The sequence below is a fragment of the Bufo gargarizans genome, unplaced genomic scaffold, assembly GCF_014858855.1.
Source record: "Bufo gargarizans isolate SCDJY-AF-19 unplaced genomic scaffold, ASM1485885v1 original_scaffold_1571_pilon, whole genome shotgun sequence".
NCBI classification, from domain to species: Eukaryota; Metazoa; Chordata; class Amphibia; order Anura; family Bufonidae; genus Bufo; species Bufo gargarizans.
Genome location: NW_025334417.1, coordinates 39,521 through 49,645, shown reverse-complemented (window position 1 = coordinate 49,645; position 10,125 = coordinate 39,521). Strand labels below are relative to the sequence as shown.

Here is a 10,125-nt window from a genome sequence, read left to right as displayed (position 1 = left end):
ACGGTACAGGGCCATCCTCGCTACCTACGCTGGTTGCCAGACTTGATCAGCAGGATCACCTGTTGGGTCGGTTCGCTGTGGCGTTGCAAACCCTGCTTGAACGCACGGCTCATTTCGCTTCCGTTGCCGATGGGTCAGTTGTCGCTCCTGGGCCCGCTCCTACTGCCGCTCCGGTTGTTGCGCCAGAGTCTACCCCGACACCTGTTGCTGCGCCTGCGGTGTCTCGGGGTATGACCGGTTCTGCCCTCCTTCCACAGCGCTTTGGGGGAGAGCCAACTCAGTGCCGAGGTTTCCTTAACCAGGTGGGCATTTATTTCGAGTTGCTGCCACATGCCTTTCCTACTGAGAGATCAAAGGTGGGCTTCTTGATCTCGCTGCTCTCGGACAAGGCCTTGGCCTGGGCCAGCCCTTTATGGGAGAACAACAATCCGGCGGTTGCCGAGTTTTCCGGTTTTGTTGCTTCTCTTCGGAAGGTATTCGATGTGCCGGCTCGTGCTGCCTCTGCTGCGAAGCTCCTTATGTCCATCAGACAGGGTTCACGATCCGTAGCTGAATACGCCATTGAGTTTCGTACCCTGGCAGCAGAGGTGGGCTGGAATAATGAGGCTCTGGTCGCTGCTTTCTCTCATGGTCTCTCGGATGCCTTGAAGGATGAGGTTGCAGCTAAGGACCTACCAGTGGAGCTCGAGTCTCTTATTTCTTTCCTGATTTTGATTGACACCAGACTCAGGGAGAGACCTTCCTTTAAGGAGAGCCTGCGGAGGTCTTCTAACAGATTGGCGCCTACGTTTGCTGTCCCACCCGTGCCTCCCTCTCCTCCCACGCCTCCTGGGGATGACTTGTCTGGGGGTGAACCCATGCAGCTGGGGTTTGCTCGCCTGTCCGAGGGGGAGAGGGTACTCCGGAGACGCGAGGGCCGATGCATGTACTGTGGTCTCGGTGGGCATTTTCGGTTGGCATGTCCGAACCGTCCGGGAAACGCTCGCACCTGAGATCCTGTCGGGGGCAGATCTTGGGTGGAGTCTCCTCGTCCCCGGTTTCCCGTGTTGACAAACCACTGATCACTGTTGTCCTCTCCTGGGTCGGGGGCTCGGTGACGACCCAGGCGTTGGTGGACTCTGTTGCTGGTGGTTTGTTCATTGATAGTGTGTTCGCTGCCGCCAATTCCATTCCTCTGCAGCCTCGAGGTTCCCCACTGGCTCTTGAGGCGATAGACGGCAGACCCCTTCTGCCGTCACACGTGACTCATGAGACCCTTCCAGTGGGGATAGCCATTGGTGCCGTTCACAGAGAGTCGGTCTGTCTCCAGGTGATTTCGTCTCCACACTACTCGGTGGTCTTGGGGTACCCCTGGCTCCAGAAGCATAATCCGACTTTCGATTGGAGATCGGCCGAGATCCTCTCGTGGTCACCGCAGTGTGGGGCTAGTTGCATCCATGGGCCTGTCAAGTTGCTGTGTACTTCCTCGGACTCTCTGTTGCCTCCTGAATACGAAGAGTACCGGGATGTATTCGATAAAGTGCGCGCGGTTGCCCTACCTCTGCACCGCCCATACGATTGTGCCATAGAGTTACAATCTGGTGCCGTTCCTCCTCGTGGCAAAGTCTATCCACTGTCGGTAGCGGAGAATGAGGCCATGGAGGAGTACGTGAGGGAGGCGCTTTCACGCGGACACATTCGCAAATCCTCGTCCCCGGCAGGGGCTGGATTTTTCTTTGTGAAAAAGAAGGGCGGTGAGTTGAGGCCTTGCATCGATTACAGGGGTCTCAATCGCATCACGATCAAGAACGCTTACCCGATACCCTTGATTTCCGAGCTGTTCGATTGCCTCAAAGGGGCCACGGTCTTTACCAAACTCGACCTGAGGGCGGCATATAACCTGGTAAGGATCAAGGCGGGCGATGACTGGAAGACCGCGTTTAACACCAGGACCGGTCATTATGAATCCTTGGTTATGCCCTTTGGGTTGTGCAATGCGCCCGCAGTCTTCCAGGAATTCATCAACGATGTTTTCCGTGACCTGTTGCAGCAGTGTGTGGTGGTCTATTTGGATGACATCTTGGTATATTCCGAATCCATGGAGGCCCACATTATGGATGTCAGACGAGTGTTGCAACGGTTACGAGAGAACAGGCTGTTCGGTAAGCTTGAGAAATGCGAATTTCACCGATCCCAGGTAACCTTCTTAGGTTACATCATTTCCGCTGAGGGGTTCTCCATGGATCCTGAGAAGGTTTCGGCTGTCTTACAGTGGCCCCAGCCCAGTGGCCCCAGCCCAGTGGTCTCCGTGCCCTGCAGCGCTTTTTGGGCTTCGCCAATTATTATCGGAAGTTCATCAGGGACTTTTCTATGCTAGCCAAGCCTCTCACGGATCTGACCAGGAAGGGCAGTAATTTCCAGGTCTGGCCGCTCGAGGCCATCCGAGCTTTTGAGGCTCTAAAGTCCGCCTTTGTGTCGGCTCCGATTCTGTCGCATCCCAACCATGGGTTGCCCTTTGTCCTCGAGGTGGACGCGTCTGAGACGGGAGTAGGGTGACAGGGGCCTAAATCTCTCAAAATCCTCTGTTCTATTGCTGGGTGACATGAACCCCCTTTTGCCGTGTATTAACCCCTGCTGTGCCTGGGTGACATGGGCCTAAATCTCTCAAAATCCTCTGTTCTATTGCTGGGTGACATGAACCCCCTTTTGCCGTGTATTAACCCCTGCTGTGCCTGGGTGACAGGGGCCTAAATCTCTCAAAATCCTCTGTTCTATTGCTGGGTGACATGTCCCCCCTTTTGCCGTGTATTAACCCCTGCTGTGCCTGGGTGACAGGGGCCTAAATCTCTCAAAATCCTCTGTTCTATTGCTGGGTGACATGAACCCCCTTTTGCCGTGTATTAACCCCTGCTGTGCCTGGGTGACAGGGGCCTAAATCTCTCAAAATCCTCTGTTCTATTGCTGGGTGACATGAACCCCCTTTTGCCGTGTATTAACCCCTGCTGTGCCTGGGTGACAGGGGCCTAAATCTCTCAAAATCCTCTGTTCTATTGCTGGGTGACATTTACCCCCTTTTGCCGTGTATCAACCCCTGCTGTGCCTGGGTGACAGGGGCCTAAATCTCTCAAAATCCTCTGTTCTAATGCGGCTCTACGAATGGTGAGGCCTGACAAGTACAGGTGATAGTAGATTGGGCTGCTGACAGTGGCTCCAGTTCCTTCACATTGTCTCCCACCCAGTCTCCTGCTGAAAGACCACAGTTGGCACCTGCAGCCGATGTCCATCAGTCTTTCACCTCACCCCCTTGCACATCAGCCAAGCAGTCTGAGCCCCAAGTCATGCAGCAGTCTCCTCTGCCTTTTGATGACTCTGTTAGCAGGGTTTCCCAGGGCCATCCTCCTAGCCCTGCCCCAGAAGTGGAAGAGATTGAGGGCACCGATGCCCAACCACTTATCTTTCAAGATGAGGACATGGAAGGACCATCTCAGCACGTCTCGGATGATGACGAAACACAGGTGCCAACTGCTGGGGCTTTCTGCAGACCGACAACGAGGGCAGGGGTGAAGACTGGGTGGAAGATGATGTGGAGGACGATGAGGTCCTCGACCCCACATGGAATCAAGGTCATGCGAGTGACCTATGTAGTTCGGAGGAAGAGGTGGTGGTCGTACAGAGCCACCAGCACAGCAGAAGAGGGAGCAGGGTGCAAAAGCAGAGCGGCCGTCCCCTAGACAGTACGCCTGCTACTGCCCACCGCAGCAAGGGACCGAGCACACCAAAGCCAGCTCCAAGGAGTTCCCTGGCGTGGCATAAACGTTCTCAACCTGAGCACAACCTGCATGACCAGCGTCTAAGTGCAAAGCACGAGCTGCAGTGGAGTAGACACCTCAAAAACCAAGAAAGGTCTCTGGCTCCCCCTGCTTCCTCTTCTGCTGCAGTCTCGGCCTCTTCATCCTCCTCTGGAGTGACAGTGCCACCTGCCACCCCACAAACAGAGGATCTGCCAGCAACACCACCACCCGGGTCACCAAGCATCTCCACAATGTCCCACGGAAGCGTTCAGCTCTCCATCTCCCAAACACTGGAGAGGAAGAGGAAGTACCCCCTACCCACCCGCGATCCCTGGCCCTGAATGCCAGCATTTCTAAATTACTGGCCTATGAAATGCTGCCATTCGGTCTGGTGGAGACGGAGAGTGTTAAAGTCCTTATGGCGGTGGCTGTCCCACAGTACGTCGTGCCCAGCCGCCACTACTTTTCCTTCCCTGCACAACCAAGTGGGGGGAAAAAATCAGGTGTGCACTGCGCAACGCCATCTGTGGCAAGGTGCACCTGACTACGGATACGTGGACCAGTAAGCGCGGTCAGGGCCGGTATATCTCCATAACAGCACACTGGGTAAAGGCAGTGGCGGCTGGGCCTGAGGCGGAGAGCAGTTTGGCGCATGTCCTTCCACCACCGAGGATTGCAGGGCGCTTCAGTTTGCCTCCTGTTGCTTCCTCATCCTCTACCGGCTCCTCATCCGGTCAGCGTAACACCTTCACCACCAACTTCATCACAGCCCGGGGTAAACGACAGCAGGCCATTCTAAAACGTATCTGTTTGGGGGACAAACCCCACACCGCGCAGGAGCTGTGGACGGGCCTTGAAGAACAGACCGATGAGTGGTTGCTGCCAGTGAGCCTCCAGCCCGGCCTGGTGGTGTGCGATAATGGGCGAAATCTCGTAGCAGCTCTGGGACTAGCCGGTTTGACGCACATCCCTTTCCTGGCGCACGTGCTGAATTTGGTGGTGCAGATTTCTTTAAAAACTACCCCGACATGTCAGGGCTGCTGCATAAAGTGCGGGCCGTCTGTGCACACTTCCGGCGTTCACATCCTGCCGCTGCTCTGTTAGCGCCGCAGCGTAACTTCGGCCTTCCCGCTCACCGCCTCATATGCGACGTGCCCACCAGGTGGAACTCCACCTTGCACATGCTGGACAGACTGTGCGAGCAGCAGCAGGCCATAGTGGAGTTTCAGCTGCAGCACGCACGGGTCAGTCGCTCTGCGGAACAGCACCACTTCACCACCAATGACTGGGCCTCCATGCCAGACCTGTGTGCCCTGTTGCGCTGTTTCAAGTACTCCACCAACATGGCCAGTGGCGATGACGCCGTTATCAGCGTTACAATACCACTTCTATGTCTCCTTGAAAAAACGCTGCAGACAATGATGGAAGAGGATGTGGCCCAGGAGGAGGAGGAGGAAGAGGGATCATTACATAGGGTTTCCGGCCAGTCATTCCCAAGTGCCTCCGAGAGTGGGTTCCTGCACCCACAAACCCAAGGTACACAATTGTCCAGCCAGGGCACAGTTCTGGAGGATGACGAGGTGGAGGATGAGGAGGAGATGGAGGAAGAGGAACCGTGTTCACAGCAGGGTGGCACCCAGACCAGCTCATGGCCATCACTGGTACAGAGGACACAGACGATACACTTCTCACAGAGGACAGCTTTCCCTCTGGGCAGCCTGGCACACATGAGCGATTACATGCTGCAGTGTCTCCGCAACGACCGCCGAGTTGCCCACATTCTAACTTGTGCTGATTACTGGGTGGCCACGCTGCTGGATCCCCGCTACAAGGACAACGTACCGTCCTTAATTCCCTCACTGGAGCGTAATCGTAAGATGCGCGAGTACAAGCGCATCGCTGGTAGACGCGCTGCTGGTGGCATTCCCAGCTGACAGCGGGGGCACAGTGGAAGCACAAGGCGAAGGCAGAGGTCGCCAACGCAGCTGGGGCTCCGCCAGCACCTCAGAAGGCAGGGTTAGCATGGCCGACATGTGGAAAAGCTTTGTCAGCACAACAACCAGCAGCACCAGCTGATATGGAGCGTCTTAGCAGGAGGCAGCATTTCACATGGTGGAGCAGTAAGTGGGCGCACGCCTACACGGACTGGCTGACGGGTCTGCCCCTGCAGCTTCTGGGTCTCCACATTGGGCACATGGCCTGAGCTTGCCCTTGGAGGTGCTCCCTGCCCTGCAGCCGGTGCACTGTCTGGACGTGTGGTTAGAGGACACTTCTCCTGCTCTTCACCACATGTTGATGCCATTTGCAGCCCTTTCCAGGACATTTTTATTGCCATTTTAGTGCTCAAAAGTTCGGGTCTCCATTGACCTCACTGGAGTTCGGGGTCAAGTTCGGGTCCCGAACTCAAACTTTTTTGTGAAGTTCGGCCGAACCCGCCGAACCCGCACATCCAGGTGTCCGCTCAACTCTATTCATCACTAAACATTTTGGAAGGAAAGGCGAGTTCTCTCAGGGGTATCTGTGCCCCCCGCTCTGGCCGGGCAGGAGAGCATGTCCATGGAAAACTCGCCCATCTTGGATCAGGGGTTACAGGGTGCAGTCCAGGTCTGTCACCGCCTGCTGGGTCAGGTTCTGCTGGAGGTCCTGCTGCTGGAGCCGGGTGGTGTCTTCAGAGGGAGGCTGAAGAAAGCTGCTCATTATAGACGGAAGTTGTTGCATATGGAGCTGGTGATGCTTCTACCCCCCCTCCCCCAGTAAGACCTTAATGAGGACCAGCTGGTAATATGGAGGCTGTACTATAGTGTGAAGGCTGAAATCTGTAGGCTGTTATATAATGTGGAGGCTGTAATATAATATGGAGGCTGTGATGTAATGTGGAGACTGGTAATATGGAGGCTGTAATATAATATGGAGGCTGTAATATAATATGGAGGCTGTAATATAATGTGGAGGCTGTAATATAATATGGAGGCTGTAATATAATATGGAGGCTGTGATGTAATGTGGAGGCTGTAATATAATATGGAGGCTGTAATATAATATGGAGGCTGTGATGTAATGTGGAGACTGGTAATATGGAGGCTGTAATATAATATGGAGGCTGTAATATAATGTGGAGGCTGTAATATAATATGGAGGCTGTAATATAATATGGAGGCTGTGATGTAATGTGGAGGCTGTAATATAATATGGAGGCTGTAATATAATGTGGAGGCTGTAATATACTATGGAGGCTGTAATATCATGTGGAGGCTGTAATATACTGTGGAGGCTGTAATATCATGTGGAGACTGGTAATTTGGAGGCTGTAATGTAATGTGGAGGCTGTAATATGGAGGCTGTAATGTAACGTGGAGGCTGTAATATCATGTGGAGACTGGTAATATGGAGGCTGTAATGTAATATGGAGGCTGTTATATAATGTGGAGACTGGTAATATGGAGGCTGTGATGTAATGTGGAGACTGTAATATAATGTGGAGACTGGTAATATGGAGGCTGTAATATCATGTGGAGACTGGTAATATGGAGGCTGTAATGTAATGTGGAGCCTGGTAATATGGAGGCTGTAATATAATGTGGAGGCTGTAATGTAATGCAGAGGCTGGTAGTATGGAGGCTGGTAATATAATGTGTAGGCTATAATATAATGTGGAGGCTGTAATGTAATGCAGAGGCTGGTAATATAATGTGTAGGCTGTAATATAATGTGGAGGCTGTAATGTAATGCAGAGGCTGTAATATAATGTGGAGGCTGTAATGTAATGCAGAGGCTGGTAGTATGGAGGCTGGTAATATAATGTGTAGGCTGTAATATAATGTGGAGGCTGTAATGTAATGCAGAGGCTGGTAGTATGGAGGCTGTAATATAATGTTGAGGTTGATAATATAATATAGAGGCTTTAATATAATGCGGAGGATATGATGTAATTTACAGGCTGGAAAATGAAAACCACCAGCACTTCTGAGCTCAGCCAATCAGAGCGGGAGGGCGGGGCCTGGAGTTCAGGAACAGCCCCGCCCCCAGCCTCTCCGTGCAGTTCTCCTCCAGGTCCGCCCATGCTCCATATAAAGGAGGGCTCTGGGCTGAGCAGTCACTGCTTTCTGCTCACTACCTAGAAGATGTCTGGTCGCGGTAAAGGAGGGAAAGGGCTCGGGAAAGGCGGCGCCAAGCGGCACAGGAAGGTGCTCCGCGATAACATCCAGGGCATCACCAAGCCTGCCATCCGCCGTCTAGCTCGCAGGGGAGGCGTCAAGCGCATCTCCGGCCTCATCTATGAGGAGACCCGCGGGGTGCTGAAAGTCTTCCTGGAGAACGTCATCCGGGACGCCGTCACCTACACCGAGCACGCCAAGAGGAAGACCGTCACCGCCATGGACGTGGTCTACGCGCTCAAGCGCCAGGGCCGCACTCTCTACGGCTTCGGGGGTTAATGCTGCCTCCGTCCTCACAGCACAAAGGCTCTTCTCAGAGCCGCCCACATCTTCCCGGGGAGAAGCTACAATTCCTTCTGCGCTCAGCCACTGAGGGGTTAACACCGCCCGCACATCAGGGGGCGGATTATTTCCTCATAATAGACCACTGATCGGGAGGATGAGGGGAGTAGTGATTGGACACTGAGGATGTGGGGGGGGGAGGGAGTAATGAGGGAAGTTGGTCAATGAGGAGAATGAGTGAAGTAGTTATATGGTATTGAGGATGATTAGGGGAGTAGTGGTCAGCCAGTGAGGAGAATGAGGGAAGTAGTGATCTGCTAATGGATGGATGTGAGCCCCGTCCTGCGCTCTATCCCTGGAAACCAGCGCAGAAGGGGGCGGAGCTATAGAACAAGTGCTTTACAGTGATTGGCTGATCTCTGGCTTTTGAAATTCCCGCTGAATTACAGTCCGGTTAGAATTCAGCGGCCGTGGAGGAGCAGTCCATTACACACAGGGGGACGAACCCTCTACAGCAGCAATGTGCTCGCCGCATGTCAGGAGCGGTAAGTGCCCCTGTGTGACGCCTCCACAGCGGAGATCAGCGGCATCGCCAGCTCAGTCGTACAGACCATGTGGGCGGCTCTTAGAAGAGCCTTTGGTTTGGGGCGGGGCAGAGCCGGGCTCACTTGCTCTTGGCCGGCTTGCTGCTCTCGGTCTTCTTGGGCAGCAGCACGGCCTGGATGTTGGGCAGGACGCCGCCCTGGGCGATGGTGACTCCGCCCAGCAGCTTGTTGAGCTCCTCGTCGTTGCGCACGGCCAGCTGCAGGTGACGGGGGATGATGCGGGTCTTCTTGTTGTCGCGGGCGGCATTGCCGGCCAGCTCCAGGATCTCGGCGGTGAGATACTCGAGCACAGCGGCCAAGTAGACGGGAGCGCCGGCGCCCACCCTCTGGGCGTAGTTGCCCTTGCGGAGGAGCCTGTGCACACGGCCGACCGGGAACTGGAGCCCTGCCCGGGATGAGCGGGTCTTGGCCTTAGCCCGCACTTTGCCTCCTTGTTTGCCGCGTCCAGACATCGTTCTCTGCAGAGCACAAACCAGCAACGAAGACTCTGCTGTGTGTGATCCGGAGGAGCCGCCGCCTGCCGCCTTTATAAGCTGCTGCTCCGCCCCCAGCGCCGCTCATTGGGTGGATTAGAAGCCTCCGCCGGAGACAAGACTCGTGGAGAAGCCAATGAGCGGCGCTGGGCGTGGCTTATGACACGGGTACAGGTCACATGACCGGCTCCTCCTGTAGATCAGCAGCTCATTTGCAGTTGGGAACTATAGGCGGGAAATTCAAATGAGCTCCTGAGCTCTCCCAGCCAATAGGAGCAGAGCTCAGGCCCCCCTGCCTCAGCCGTTATGTGCCCGTAGGAGCGGAGCCTCGTCCTCCCGCCCTGCACTGAGCAGCCGCACAGCTCGCTGATGCGCAGCCATTCATAGCGGGAGCAGAGCTCAGCTGCAGCGTATAAGGGGAGCAGTGATCGGGCACCAAGTATGAGGGAAGTAGTTATATGCTATTGAGGATGATGAGGGGAGTAGTGGTCAGCCAGTGAGGAAAATGACGGAAGTGTGATCTGCTATTAATGAGGGGAGTGGTGATTGGGCACTGGGGAGGATAAGGGGAGCACTGGTAATGTAATGTGGAGGCTGTAAATATGGAGGCTGTAATGCAGAGGCTGGTAGTATGGAGGCTGTAATGTAATGCAGAGGCTGGTAGTATGGAGGCTGTAATATAATGTGGAGGTTGATAATATAATATAGAGGCTTTAATATAATGCGGAGGATATAATGTAATTTGCAGGCTGGTAATATGGAGTCTGTCAATTAAGGTGGAGGTGGTAATGTAATATGGAGGCTAATATAATTTGGAGTCTGTAATGTAATGCAGAGGCTG

The 10,125-nt window shown here is 54.3% G+C and overlaps 2 protein-coding genes across 2 annotated transcripts; one reads left to right on the top strand and one right to left on the bottom strand.

Annotated features, from left to right (window-relative positions):
* The first annotated feature begins 7,891 nt into the window (after positions 1-7,891).
* LOC122923396 (histone H4) lies at positions 7,892-8,320 on the top strand. The gene has a single exon (XM_044274193.1). The coding sequence runs from the start codon at positions 7,892-7,894 to the stop codon at positions 8,201-8,203; it is 312 nt and encodes a 103-aa protein (XP_044130128.1). The 3' UTR covers positions 8,204-8,320.
* Positions 8,321-8,767: 447 nt separating this feature from the next.
* LOC122923395 (histone H2A type 1-like) lies at positions 8,768-9,376 on the bottom strand. The gene has a single exon (XM_044274192.1). It carries the CDS (start codon positions 9,261-9,263, stop codon positions 8,871-8,873), a length of 393 nt encoding a protein of 130 aa, XP_044130127.1. The 5' UTR covers positions 9,264-9,376; the 3' UTR covers positions 8,768-8,870.
* Between the last annotated feature and the right edge of the window lie 749 nt (positions 9,377-10,125).